Below are 15,153 nucleotides of genomic sequence, written 5' to 3'. Positions count from 1 at the left end.
TACTCACACTCATGACACTGGTAGCAATGTGGTTCATGTTTGCCTGAACTGAGCAGTGAAGTAGCTTCAGCAGAGAGTTGCGTTGTGTACAGTAATACATCCCTACATTAGAAAAACTTAGAAGTGTTTAAGAACTTTCTGATACAGGTCAGATCTATGTGACAAACTTTATGTAGATTCTCACTAAGATGTTTTGCACCACACCCGTGTACATTTTTCACACATTTGACCCCGGTAGTATGTTGCTATGGTAACCGTAACACCTGTGTGCTGACAGAAGAGTGTGGTGATCAGCTGCCAAATTCCAGTATTCCAGCTCTGCTTTGGACTGTTTATTCCAGTGATGTCAAACTAGAGAATATTATTGGCCCGTATTGTACAGATATTTCTGATTAGCTATTACTTTGTCACTTATGTTGCAGTTATACAGATATTCAAAAAAATATTCACAAGTCAGTGTTCCATGTTAAATTCATGTTGTTTCATGTAGGACATTGTGGCTGTGCCATGTGAAGTGACTTTTTTGTTATTAATACTAAAATAGTTGTCATAGAAACAAATGAAATACATATATAATTTTTAATTTTGCTTTTTTTTTTTGTTTTTACTTTTAAACTTGCCTGATTTCTTGGAGTCTCCTGCTATTTTTATAATTATTAGTTTGTTTGTTTTTTGTTGTTTTTTTTTTTTATTCTGGAGACTTTTTATGAATCTCAGAAGCCTTTTAGCTTTTCTGGACCACCAGTTCATTTGCCAGTCATCCTTCACACACTCAAACACACACTTTTCCCTCCACTGTGTCAGCCCTCAGTCTCCCCTAGAGGATCCATCTGCCCACAGTCTTCAGCCATGCTGTACCTCCTGTGTTTGTCAAGAATAAACTTGTGTGTGTGTGTGTGTGTGTGTGTGTGTGTGTGTGTGTGTGTGTGTGTGTGTGTGTGTGTGTGTGTGTGTGTGTGTGTGTGTGTGTGTGTGTGTGTGTGTGTGCGGGTGTATGTATGTGTGTGTAAATAAGCCTGCCAATGTGTGGGTGCACATGTGCATGGTGGGGAGTGGGATTATGAAAGGATATTTTCTCTCTCTTCTCGTCCTGCTTTCCACCTACAGCATCAGTGGGATAATCAGTGTTTCTGTAGACATGACATCATGCAGTGTAAGAGTCACCCCCGTTTCTATCTGCAGGGGTGGGTGGGAGGTACAGCATAGAAACTAAAAACAATGCTCAAAACTGCAGAGAAATTGATGATGGCAGTGTGAGATGGAAGAGAAAACGTGAGACAAATCACTCTGCGGCACAGACTGACTGTACTCAACATTCTGCATTGACTCTGCAGTACTGGGATGTTTGGCCGTTCGCCCTCCAGTATGTTGTCATATTCTGTGTCTCAATGCCTATCACTCACATCCATGTAGAATCACACAGTTTTTATTCAACCGTCTCATACTCATGAAGCACACTTAGTTGAAATGTCAAATTTAAATAAACTGCCTGAAGATTACACATCAAATATCTGTACATACCAAAACCTGTTTTTGACTTGCTGGACCTTGCTTGTTTGACATGGGTAATATTTGTGCACCAGACTTGATCATCAAGCTGACATCTGTCGGTGTAATTACCATATATGGTAATTACATATTAATCTATATATATATATAGATTAGGTGAGTTTAACTTTCTTCAAGGTATCTGTTAACAACACAATCTCAGTCTCAGGACAACTTGTTTGTTTCTGAGCTGCTGTGAGATGCTCATTATGTTGTTCTCTCCTTCTTTCTTTTCATTAGAATATTTTTCTTCTCCTCTTCCTTTAGATTACCTGCCTGCAGGATTTCTTCGGAGATGACGATGTCTTTATCGCATGCGGTCCAGAAAAACACCGCTATGCACAGGATGACTTTGTGTTGGATCACAGTGGTAAGGCTTCCACAGCCTTTATGCCTGGTAGGCTTAACAAACACTAACTAAACATCTGTTTGTGCATTGGAATTAGTCTGTCTGTGTGTGTTTGTGTTTGTGTATGTGTGTTTTATTAACCTTTCTGAATCTCCTATCATTGCTTGCAGCATATTTTCCCTTCAAGTTGTTGACTAAAGGTTGAGTTTAAATCTCTGTAGATTTTTAAGAGCAATTTTTTTGCAAGTGTATATGGTTAAAACCTGATTTTGCAAATTTGAAAGTGAAAAATGAACTTTTGCATGAAAACAGTGTTTAGGAAACTCTATTTGCAGACAACAGTGGTGCAGGTTAGTTTCCATTCATGTAGTCTTGAGGTAAAAGAGGTGAATATTATATTTTGACATAATAATATTTGTGTTTGTGTCCATGTTATCGCAGAGCACCATATAAGCATGCATGCTATACAGTACATACCCATCACACTGTTTGTGGGCAAAATCCCAGCTGGAATTCTGACAAGACACATGCAGCATGTGACCTCTTTCTCCGTCAGATCCAACTTCCTCTAACCAATATGGAACCAGCTTAGAGGAAGGAAAGGGGAGTTTGTTGTTGTCACCGTCTGAAGGACTGACATCCTCTTTAATATGTTTGCTGTTTGGTCAGGTTAGGCAGCAAAAGGGAAGCAGATCCTAAAACACACACTGTGTCATCTGCAACAGAGGATGAGTCGCAGCAGGATGCTCCCATTCAGAGATAGATTGCAGCTTTTGTCCCACTTACACTTGGTGCTCCATTTATAAGAATTAGGTCTTTAAAGTTAAAAAAAAAAAGTGACACTGTTCCTGCCTAGGGTGCAGAAGCAGCTCTTCTCCTGCAAAATGGATCCAGAAGATGCTTCCGTGTTGAAGCAAAATGGGATGTGCTAACTTACTGTAACTTGATGCGTAAGCAGACATGTGAAGTGGAAGATGTACAGAATGAATTAGAACTAAGTTTATGTATCTTCACTTCAAGGTTATGCAAAAATTGTTGGTATTTGTTATTAAGTGAAGCTTGAAGTGGAAGTCATAGAGCAAAAATAAAATGCATGTACATGACTTCTGTTCAGAGTGTTCAGTAATTTTGTCTTGTAGCCATCAGGAGTTAAAATCAGTGTTTAGAGAACGATCTGTGGTTAAACAGACAAAATAAGACACATGCAAATTCTTTTCTGACCTTTAAAAGTTTGGACACAAACAAGTTTGGAGCACTTTCCCAAAGAAGAAATTGGTTTCCTTTGTGTCGCGTATGTGCAGACCAGTAGCTGGTACTCGGTCTGCACTGGATTTGCATAATGAAAAAGATGCTCCAACCATTAACAATACTTTGCAGATTGTTTAATCCTAATTTTTTTTTTAAGAAAGACATGTTTTGGCTAGGTTTAAGGGGAAAGGGTTAAAATGATCATTTTAGTATTCACCAAAAAGCTCTGTTTTCAATTTTAGCACCAGTTTTAGAAGAAAAGAGATTGTAACTAGTCTGTGACACTGACAGAGGACTGACTTGTCAGTGTAACTAACTGTAAACATGTGTAATGTAGTTTATCCATTCGCATGCTTTTTAATCTGTCCGGACTAACCAGTGCTTAATGTTCTGCTGCTGTCTGTTGCTGCAGTCAAACGTTTCTATGAACAATCACAAAGTCAACGTTTAAAACAAACATTTCCAGAGCTGTAATCCTGCAAGGCTTTGTTGTGATTAACAGTGTTGAATTAGCTCAGTTTCAGAGAAGGTTTATGATATAAAAACAGTAATCCAGACTGTGTTGTTTCTCTAGAATGCAGAGTGTTAAAGTCATCGTACAGCCGCTCTACTACTCCAAACCGGACTGCTAAAAGCCCCAGACCATCTAGACGCAGCAAGTCCCCAGGTGCTGGTAAGAGACCCTGTGCTCTTGCATGTTCGAGGATACAAAAAAAACTTCTGCACTAACTTGATAATGACTGTATGTTTATGCATTGACAATATGATCTCTGGAAAATATACAATCTTATGAGGAAAATCTTGAAAATGATTATGTATGTATTTAAATATATCCCACACATAATTATTGTTCTACAAGTCGCTGCATGAAGAAACAAGATTGCCTGTTTGGAAAGAATGCAGTCTTGCTTTTACATTGTAAATTTAATTAGACTCAACATATGTAATGTCAAAGTTGAGTTTATTTTCTTGCTCTGTACCGTGACTGCAGCGAGACGACCCGTCCACTACTCTACCAGTCAGTCTCCAATCAAGTCTCCAGGTGAGGCAAAAGACCATTTCTTTGGTCACTGGATTATAAAATGATGCTGATAACTGTTGGAAAAGCAAAGGAACAACATTTTTTAATGTAGAGATAGTTTTTTTGTAGTATGTACAATAATTCAGCTGATCAGCGGGATGCTATTATGATTTTATCCATAGCTCCCTTTTAAAAGGAGTGGTTACAACAAGGTGAAGGTTAATAAGAATAAACAACCAAGACCAATAAAAACAGAAGATAAAATCCAGGAGCTGGGCTGTACATGAATCAAATACCGAAGAGGAAGAAAAGTGTTTTAAGACCATAAAGGGACTGGCCAGTTTTTATTTTTCAAGTATACCGATGGGAGTTTATGTCAGTGATTAGGATCAATGCAAAGACATGATCGCCTCAGATTTTCTATTTGGAACTTAAAACATCTTAAATGACTTTCTTTGTTAATCTTTGTGTGAATAAGGAGATATTTCTTCAGAAAGCCTGGGATCAGACCAGCAAATATCAAAACAAATTTGTCTCAGTTTTTTTTTTCTCCTTTTACTTTTTTTTCACTAATTAATGGTTTGGTATTTGACTTCACATTACAGCCAAAGAAAGTTACATTTTCTTTTACCGTTTTCAGACCATTATTTGTGCTCTGAGCAGGTCATGGACTTTGCTATGAACAGGTCACATCTAGCAAACAGCTACAGAATCCTCTGATTTAAAGCCATGAACTGATTATACCCCGTGTATGAGGCAGGCTTAATGGGAGCTGCATGTCAGCAGTGCAGCAGAAACTCTTTGTGCTCCTTCTGGCTGTACAAAGTGGGAGCTCATGAAGGTCACTCTTGTCATGAAGACACAATTGTTGCTGTCGCTGCATAAAAGAAACTGCAATCCACAGGAGTAACTTGTGGGGACACAAGTGACATTAGGGCTTGCAGGTTATGTCAAACACATAACTGAAGGATGAGGCTGAAAACAGAAGGAAGTGTGAATTACATGCAGCTGTAACTGAGCAGCTACTTGCAAGGAATTTGAATGAATAGTAAACTCAGAGTTTAGAATGAGAATCAAATTGCATCTGTTAAAATGTGCAAAGATGCAGCCTATAGGTAGTATGAAATGACTTTTCTGCAATGTTTATGCTGATAAAGGATTTTGAATTGTATGACTTTTGAGCATGACAGGGAGGAAATATCCTTTCTTTCTTTTGGCAAGTGAGCCTCTTACACCTTACGGCTTTTGGTTTAGCTGTCTAGTTTTTTGTGCTTTTCTGATGGTTACTCTGACACTATAAAGTTTTTTTTTTTTAACATCTTTTTTTAATTTGTATCTTATATATGATCTATATAATATGACCCTGATCTTGTGTGTTTCTTTCCTGTTCGCTACGCAGTAAATGGTGTCTCAGCACCAAAGTCCTCAAAGTCCTCCACTCCATCTCCCACCAGTACCAGGACCATCAGTCTGAAAGTAGGAGACACACCCACAATTCATTACTGCACTGAAAAAGCTACATCTTAAAATCTACATATTTTTATACACACTGTGCACAAACACTTGATGTAAAACAATCAAGCAGGTTTTTAAAATTTGAGGTTCATTTTTATGTTTGGATTAACTTTTTACTTGTAGTCCATGTGGCTCTACACAAATGCATTCAGTAAAGCGACTAGTAAATAACCTGGTCTTGTGCATCTTAGTTAAGTTAGTAGAGTTAGTACTCTTAATGGCCTTGATGTAAAAGGGAGCATCAGGCAAGATTTCATGACCTACATACCACAAAATGAAATCTGTGCCACGTGAAGTCATCAAGCCACTGACAGTCATGTATGGCCTACTCCCCGTGTTGTAGCTTCATGATGTATGTTTGGTAGAGTTTATGATGCTAATCGGATTTATTGATAGATTGCTCTGTAAGCCGCATGTTAGCCCCAAATAACCATTTCTGAAAGATTCAGTCAGCTGGCAAACTTTCTCCATCGTTAGTCATTCCTCTGTCAGCACCGTGCATGCATTAATGCACCAGGGTTCTAGGGTCTTTTGGATTCACTGATCATTTTCATATGCACTGGTTCTTTAAAAAAAGAAAAAAAAAAATCCTGTCCTGTCTTACCATTTCACCTTCACTCGGGCATGCAGATAAAATCATAAAATCATTTATCAGGAGAGAAAGCTTTTTTGTGTATGTAGTCTAAAAGTGGACTTTGATGCATTCTCGACTTCACTGTTGGTCCAAAGCTTCCCTTTTAGACTGAATAATAGATATTTATCTTACAGAAACATACAATATTCTAGAGTAAGATTCAGAACTACTTTTGTACCAAGCAGTAAAAAGCAGATTTTTTTTTTATTTTTGCACTGCTTTTTTTGGGCTGAATCTGATGTAATGTAGTTCCTCTTTTGCATCCTCTTAAATCACTGGCTATGAGTGTTTTAATCATGTTTTGCTGCCAAGTTTAGTGTAGTTAAATTTGTACTTGTTTTGTCTGATTGTTGTTGAAACCAATCTGTATTTCTTTTTTTCCTTTTGCATCCCGCAGATCCCTTCATCCCATTACAGCTCCTCCCCAAACGTAAATGGCTCACTGAACAATCACCAGGATCAAACCAATCAGCTGAGTCCAGAGGGTGCATTTTCTTAGCTGTTTTATCTGCACTGCTTGTGGTCATTTAGTTCAGGCTAAAACCTGTATGAGTGTCTGCCAAAGCTTAGCTAAATTTAAACGTATGTCTTCTGATGTAACCTTTGTCTCTCATCTGCAGTTAATGGGAACCAGTACTCACCAGCCTTGAGCATCTTGGAAAAATACAAGGTTGGCAAAGTTATTGGAGATGGCAACTTTGCCGTGGTCAAGGAGTGTGTTGAGAAGTAAGACATTAACACTCAAAATGTTGATTTTAAAGTTGGTGGCGGTATTAAACCACAAGTGTTGCTTCTTACATAGTGAGTGAAATATACTGTATATAGACGTGCAGCTCAGCAGGGATCCTTAAGTCCTGATGATAGGCAGAGACTTTCATTGGATTATACCAAGACATGATTCATGAGCCTTTCAATCTGAGTCAACATGCTGCCTCAAAGTAGGTGTGTGGCAGCATCACATCCTACAAGGCCAAAACAGTTATGATTACATTGCGGGTTTCCTACGGTAATACTATGTATGTCTTTATCAGCCGATTGAACTTTCAGTGTTAAATACTTCTAAAATTTGCATCAATGCACATTTGCTCAACATTTGAGGGACACAACTGAGCAAATCTGTCTCTGGTTACTGAAAGAGATTCACGTGGAAAACGTTCACTGACCTGCCTGAATGTCCTGAATTTGATTAGTTTGATGTTAAATCTTTTTACCTGTAAATGTGTTGTCTGCCATATTTGGTATTTACCATCAAGCAGCAGTGATTCCTGTTGCTATTTTGTTAAAAAAAAAAAAAAAAAGTGAGAGATATTTCTGAAACATGCAGGCTGTGGTTGTAAATGATGAGACAAAAACATTACCTCGGTTGAATGAGGATAGTTATCTAATGAAAAAGCCTGCTGACCATCATCACACCTCCCTGTAGTTATGTTAAAACAGCCATTGACTGTAGTTACTTAGATGCTGGGTGAAAGAAACTCCTCTTGGAGTTCCTACTAAAGCATGTGTCCTCAGATTGTCATTAAGATCTGCACTGCACAATAACTGAGAATATCTTGTGACCACTTGATGTAAATAACAGACTTTATTGCAGCTTCAGTGCTGTTTTTTATTGCTATCTTTAATTGCAATGTTTCTATTCAGGTCCACGGGGAAGGAGTTTGCTCTCAAGATTATCGACAAGGCCAAATGCCGCGGAAAGGTTTCGCTCTAGACTTTTTTTTTTTTTTTTTTATCACTCTTTGAATACCTCAGAGCCACACACACACACACACACACACACACACACACACACACACACACACACACACACAGTCGTAACAAAGACTCATGTTAGTGTTCCACTGTGCATTATTAACGCCTACGCACAGCACAGTATCACCTGTGTGTCTTTGATCCTCGCATTTGGACTGAGTTTGTAATTTTTTTATTCATCCCCTGACTCGGATTATCACCCCACTGCTAAACATAATGACACATTAAATCACACATTTCTTGTACTAATTCAGATCCCTACAACAATACAGGGGCTAATAAATGACTGAGAGGAAACGTACGGTGCTGGTTTATTCACTAACTTATTTAGCTGAACCCTTTCTGTGTTGCATGTTTCCAGGAACACCTCATAGAAAATGAGGTCACCGTGCTGCGCAAGGTGAAACACCCGAACATCATTATGTTAATTGAAGAGGTGGACACTCCCTCTGAGCTGTATCTTGTTATGGAGCTCGTCAAGGTGCACTGGAAGCTGCATGGACTCCAATATCAGTTCCCTCCTCGTTTCTGTGTGTGCATCTGTGTGTTTTATCTCTGTGTTAATGTTTCCAAAGGGAGGGGATTTATTTGATGCAATCACATCCTCAGTGAAATACACAGAAAGAGATGCTGGCATCATGGTCTACAACCTCGCCGGAGCTCTGAAGTACCTGCATGGCATTAATATTGTCCACAGAGACATTAAACCAGAGAACTTGCTGGTATATATAATATAAAGATAATCTTTTTTTATTTAAAATAAAAACAAACAAACAAAAAAAAAACTATCCATCAACTATAACTGAATATTCCTTTTTAGGTGTTTGAGTATCCAGATGGCACCAAGTCACTGAAACTTGGAGACTTTGGCCTGGCTACAGTAGTGGAGGGACCATTGTACACAGTATGTGGCACTCCTACATACGTGGCTCCGGAGATCATTGCTGAGACGGGGTAAGATGGATGTGTTGATAAAATGTGACTTAACCCATAAAATCCCAGCGTGATATATATGATACATACAGTTTCTAATACATTGGGCATCACTGTATGGTACAAATTTAGCTCAAAATCCTCTGAAAGATAATATGAATTTGTGTCTTCTGTCCTTAAATGGACACCAGAATGCCATGATTACACAATAAACAAAATGATGTATCACAAGGCGATAATGGTAAATATCTGTAAAAAATTTTGATACTTTTTAAATTTATTTGTCCCTTTAAATGTAAAGATCTCATATTTAAAATAATGAAATGACAAATACTTTATTAATCCACAAAGGGAAATTCAATATTGTAGTAGATAAGAGTTCATTAAAATACAGGACTTATGTGAGCATTTTTTTATGAGTTGGGTCTTTATGGGTTCGTGTATAAATCTTTATCCGGGTCTTCCTGGATAAAGTTGTGGTGCATGTTGAGTCGTCTTTCCTGCCCTCCCTGAGCCGGGGTCTGCCAGAGGTTTTTCCTTCCTGTTAAAAGGGAGTTTTCCTCTCCATTGTCGCGTCATGCATGCTCAGGATGGGAGATTGCGTTGAAGTCAAGATTTGATGCAATCTGTTGCTTTCTCTCTTAGCTAGGCTGTTTATTATGAATTGGCTGAAACTGCTGTGTCTATAAAGTGAACTGAGATGACATTGTTGTGAAGTGGCACTTTACAAATAAGCTGAATTGAACTGAATTAAAATCCTAAGTACTAAGTACTTAGTTGATTGAAAACTGTGTTTCTTAAGTAAAATGTTTGTTGTAATGTCAAGTCAGTAGCACTTTAGGCTAAATATTAGGATGATTTCTTTTCTTGCTTCTTTAACCTTTGCCGTCTTGTGTTTGTACCCACTCTTCCCACAGTTATGGCCTTAAAGTTGATATCTGGGCTGCAGGAGTGATCACCTACATTCTCTTATGTGGCTTCCCGCCATTTAGAAGGTACATTCTTATTGTAACCTCTTCCAACATGTTATGTGGTCTAAAAACGTCGTTTCTCTGTTTGTGAACAGGATTACTCATGAAGCTGTGGATACATTCAGTAACTAGCTCAAAAATGATTGTGTTTGATTTTGACCTGTGATTTCTCATCATGTTAAGGATCATCATCTGAGAGTCATAGGTTGCATTCTGTCAACATTTGACTTGGTTTGTGCAACAGGAAGTATTAAGAGAAACAACTAATCACCTTGGTTTCTGTCACTCCCGGGCCTGCATCCACAACCCTGTGGATGAGATCCCTGCACAACATAAGCTATACTGCCACCTGCTGACGCCACTACTCAACAGACACGTCAACAGAAACTAGTCTGATGTGACCTCTTAAAAGCTTCTTCAGCAGTTTGCTCCATTTTTACTTTGCAACTGAAAGAAACATAGATGTTGTGTGGTTGGTATGTAGCTGATAGTAGTTGGAGTATTGCATGTATTTTTTTCATGAGAATCACAACACAATGAAACTTTGCTGAGATGACCGACCTGGGCCATACAACTTTATTGGTCAGTTTCCAAAGTCCTCATAGATATGTAATAACTTGTTTATTTTACTAATTTTGAAGTTATTACAGACAATAAACAGACTCTGGGGTTGTAATTATAAATGTCAGTTGTAATCCTGTTATGTTGCCAGTGTCACAGTGGTGGTGTTTGTGACAATGACTACCGAAAAATGACTAACACTAAAAAAAAAAAAAGTTTAATCACAGATTTGAATGTCACTTCTTTAGCAATAGACAAAACTTTTAGGACAGAACAGGATACACTAAACTATTTTGTGAATGTGTGTTATTTTTGTTTTGAAATGTAGTGAGAACAACCAGCAGGAGGACCTGTTTGATCAAATTCTTCTGGGGCAGCTGGATTTTCCAAGTCCTTACTGGGACAGCATAACTGACTCAGCTAAGGTCAGACCCACTGACACTTGCACAATACACATTTATTTACATTGTGTTTAATGACTTTTACTCGGTTGACCTTGTCCTAAAGAGAACTTGACTAACCAGTGCATGTCTAATACTTTCCTTAAATGAATACTGGGAGGGTAAATGTCTGAAACTGGCCACTCCAATCTTATATACAAACCCAGTCAACACACATGGTTCACACTCCTTTAATGACTTCAGGCTGCTGAGAAGCACAGATTCAGATGAAAGCCATGTATTAAGGTGGCAGCCTGCGCCCAGCATGTAAAACCAAACTGCTAATTAAACCCACTTGTGTTACTTCAGCTCTATCACCCCCAACAAGTGCAGTTGTCAGCAGCACTACATGAAACGTTGTGGCTTTTTATACGTTTGTACAGTACAATACTGTGTCTTTGTTTTAATGCATTTGTTACAGCTGTTAATTGTGTTAAGTCCTTATTTTCCCCAATTTTGCAACCTAATAAGTACAAAATATCCTGTTAAACTGCACAAATGCCTCAAATGACCGCTTGTTATCAAGTCGCTAGATTCTGCGCATTTTATGCTTTGCTGCCAGCAGCAGGGAAAAACCCTTTTTCACAGTAAGGGGGTTACGCACACTGGGCACGACCAGCCCCAGTGTCGGGGTAACAGTGAGATGTAACAATAACAGCAAACAGACTAAAAGAGTTACTATGGTAAACTTAGATCTGGCAATAAGAGAGGCAGATATTTATCTCAGACACCAAAGCAGAGCTTAAAGAGATCATTTCAACTTCAAATCGCAACTAAATAAACATCTGACATAAAGAAAGAAAATCATCTGGTCAAAATGCAAAATGTAAAATGCCTGCACCTCATTCTGTCCCCACTGGCCACACAAAAGGCGAAGAACAAGTAGTCCTGACTGAGTCTAAAGCATCACTTTGTGCTGTTGCAGGAGCTGATTGGCAAAATGCTGCAGGTCAACGTTGAAGCTCGATACACAGCACACGATGTCCTCTCACACCCATGGCTCATGGTACTCTTAGCATTTGAGTGTTTTTGTGCAGATGTGGCGACACTGAGGTGACTTACAGCAATCTCCGTTTTCAAAATTCTCTGCGCACGTAGGACGACACGATCATGGAGAACAACATGAAGATAGAGGTGACAGGTAAACTAAAGATGCATTTCAACACTGCACCAAAGAACAGCACCGCAGCCGGAGTATCGGTCATCATGGTAAGTAGAGCAAAGCTCAACATGTTGGGCTAAAATCGTTATTTTTGCTCAAGTGTTTTGAGAATTATTGGTTACAGGAGTAGGCGAAGCGACTGCAGGTGGCGATGTATGTTTGGACTCCTTCTGTCACATTTCCTATCTGTATATTTGAATTACTGATACAAGAATTCATCATCCATGGTGGCGTTAAAGCCGAGTTGTAAGCAACTTATATTGATGTAAACGTGTGTGAGAAGATTTTAGAGACTGAAAAGAAAAATGGAAAAACTTGAAGACTGGACAGCGAGGAAGTCCTCCCTTCCCTCCTTCCTGTCTGATTGCATCATTTCCTGTTGTACAGTTTGTCTTCCTTTCCTCGTCTCATCAGGTCACACTTCCCACATCAGGCTCTTGCATGCTCCTCAGGTTCCTGGATGTGCAAACAGGGAGGAGCGAGAAGTTGTATCATTTATTCTGCAAACAGGGAAAAAAAAAAAGATTTGATGCTCATCTTGATGTGAAGAGCTTCATTTTGTTGTGAATCTCATTTGACAGTTCGAGGTGTAAATGCAGGCCACAGCCTTGGCTCCTCCACTTCCTCTCCATCCTCTTCTTCCTCCCCCATCCTCATCCCTCCCTCACACCTGATCCAGGACCACAGGAGACACCTGGAGCTGAAAGTCTGGTACACTCTTCATCCCTTCCCCTTCCTTCTTCACCACTCTCCACTGCCTTCATCTCCCTCCTCCTAACTTCAATCCTCCCTGCAGCCACTCCCCCTCCCCTCTCCCCCTTCCTTCCTGTGACATTCTTCGGCTTCGTGAGCAAGCTGCTGTAACGCCTCTCACTAACCAACTGATGTGGATCTCACATTACCCCCTACCAAACTTTTTTTTTCTTCTTCTTCACCTACATGTAACTCCATTTGTTTATAAAACCACCTTTAATGTGATAAGATTAAAAGCACAGATTTTAGAAGGATGTGTTTGTTTAATCACGTTGCCATGAGGTTTAAAAGAGCATGTTGACACTGCTTATGCAAGCTAACTGGTGCCTCCCTCTCTGTAATGATTTGTTTTGCAATCATCTTAAAGTCAACTTTCCTTGGCTGATGGATCTATAAATCTGATGCTTTGCAGGCCTTTCATTCATAATGTTCTGGCGCCACCTTGAGGAGCTGAATAAGAACTGCTCTGGCTTTGCTTTGTGCACTAAATTTGCAGAGATGGATGTCAAGTGTTGCCTTGGATGTAACTTTTCCCTGTATGTTATATGATAAAGCAAATTATTCTGTGTTTCCTTGTTTACGGAGCTGGCTAACTAGTAGAAAAGTAGAAAGTAGTAAAAGTAAAAGTTTGTGAACAACAAAGGATTTTTTGCATTGATCATTTACACTGCAGCCAAACTCTCCGGGAACGAGTATCAAAAACATATTGTACTTTTAATGTCTTACCTGGACACAGTAAAAATCATTCAATGTATATGCAGGAAAAAATTAATAACTTTCAGAGGCAACTTTTTAAGTAGGGAATGAGATTTATTATGGGGATTATAGAGATGCCCCTTCTTTAAAAAAAAAAAAAAAAAAAAAAAAAAAAGACAATCATAGCGTAGTTACTAACAGAGGTAGACTGAGGAACACAGCAACATTCACAAGAGTTGAGAATAAATGTTGGAGAGATGCTTAGAGACAAGAAGAGCATCTCTGGCTGCTGCTGCTCTCCTCTGGACTGAGAAAACTGCAAATATCACATCTGAAAAGCACTTTTATCCTGAAAAAGGTGAAGAACCGATAGAAATCTCCCCAACTTGGTTAAATAATTGGTTTTGTGTATGACAAGAAAAATAATAAGTAAAATATGTGGTAAAGTTAGAATGCCATTAGAAATAAACTGAGATAAAACTCTGATTAAAAAATAAGATTACAAAACAGCTTGTCTTCAGTTTTTTAATGATGCAGTAAAGAAGTAAAATAACCGAACAAATGGTTACCAGAGTTAAAAAGAAGTCAATGCACAACACCAAATCCCCATTCTCATTGTGAAGCATGGTGCAAAGGGAGCGATGGATCAGAAACAATGAAATAATAGTCGATAACTTGAAACTAAAGAGGGCAGCATGGTGGTGTAGTGGTTAGCACTGTGGCCTCACAGCGAGGCTTGAGCAGTGGCCTTTCTGTGTGGAGTTTGCATGTTCTCCCCATGTGTGCATGGCTAACCCTAACCCTCCCACCCAAAACCTGGTTAATTGCTGTGGTTACTGGATAACTTATCACATGTAAGTCGCTTTGGATAAAAGTGTCTGCCAAATGATTATAGAATAGAATAGAACAGAATAGGTAAGCTGCAGTAGCAAAACAAGCAGGAACATTTGTGTTTTGTAAGAGCCAAGAACCTTCCTGCAACTAAGATATTGTTTCATGATCTGAGAAGAATTGTTAAGTCAGAGAATCCTGGAAATCCTGACAAACCTAAACAAAAAGGGAGGCCAGCTTTAAAGCTTGGACTGCATTTTTTCACAGCCTGGACTGAGTGATTATGCTGTTTTTATTAAGGTGTTAAAAGTACAATTCAGTGTTCCTCAAATTTAATTACAATTATGTTCCCTAGAATTTTGAGAATCCAACCAAAGTTTGTCCAGAAAGTAAGGACATTGTTTTGGTCTGTTATTTTCCCCCTTTAATGATACCAGTTAGGTGTTGCAAAGAAAGTCGCGATGAAGCCTGATAGGTCACATCTATATTTAGTTCTAACTTGTAACTATCATTCTTCTGTAGTTTGAATAATATGTAGCTGAACATGGGGGGAGTGGCTATTCAGCAATATATGTCACATTGTAATTGGTAGGGCTGTGACGATATGCTTTTGTCCCAATTCAATTTGATTCTGATTTTTTGGGTGCCGATTCAATTTAAATTGCGATTCTCACAATTCTTCAATATTGCTGATTTTTGTAGACTAAAAACAACAACAAAAAAAATGTTAACTTTTTTT

General features: G+C 38.8%; 1 protein-coding gene across 2 annotated transcripts in view; it reads left to right on the top strand.

Annotated features, from left to right (window-relative positions):
* The window catches only part of dclk2a (doublecortin-like kinase 2a), a 36,651-nt gene that overhangs the window by 17,356 nt on the left and 4,142 nt on the right, over positions 1 to 15,153 (top strand). The window contains exons 3-17 of one of the 2 annotated variants that reach the window (XM_079264529.1): positions 1,816 to 1,918; positions 3,720 to 3,818; positions 4,137 to 4,187; positions 5,566 to 5,642; positions 6,713 to 6,800; positions 6,936 to 7,041; positions 7,957 to 8,014; positions 8,429 to 8,548; positions 8,643 to 8,789; positions 8,888 to 9,021; positions 9,918 to 9,995; positions 10,861 to 10,957; positions 11,898 to 11,978; positions 12,071 to 12,181; positions 12,716 to 12,800. In XM_079264529.1, coding sequence (XP_079120655.1) covers positions 1,816 to 1,918; positions 3,720 to 3,818; positions 4,137 to 4,187; positions 5,566 to 5,642; positions 6,713 to 6,800; positions 6,936 to 7,041; positions 7,957 to 8,014; positions 8,429 to 8,548; positions 8,643 to 8,789; positions 8,888 to 9,021; positions 9,918 to 9,995; positions 10,861 to 10,957; positions 11,898 to 11,978; positions 12,071 to 12,181; positions 12,716 to 12,727 — 1,362 coding nt within the window. In that variant the 3' untranslated portion in view covers positions 12,728 to 12,800. Of the gene's footprint in view, positions 1 to 1,815; positions 1,919 to 3,719; positions 3,819 to 4,136; positions 4,188 to 5,565; positions 5,643 to 6,712; positions 6,801 to 6,935; positions 7,042 to 7,956; positions 8,015 to 8,428; positions 8,549 to 8,642; positions 8,790 to 8,887; positions 9,022 to 9,917; positions 9,996 to 10,860; positions 10,958 to 11,897; positions 11,979 to 12,070; positions 12,182 to 12,715; positions 12,801 to 15,153 lie in introns of those variants that run through there. The other variant, XM_079264528.1, reaches the window with a different exon arrangement.

Source organism: Telmatherina bonti, assembly GCF_933228915.1.
Source record: "Telmatherina bonti genome assembly, chromosome: 3".
NCBI lineage: Eukaryota > Metazoa > Chordata > Actinopteri > Atheriniformes > Telmatherinidae > Telmatherina > Telmatherina bonti.
This window is presented reverse-complemented; position numbering and strand designations above follow the sequence as displayed.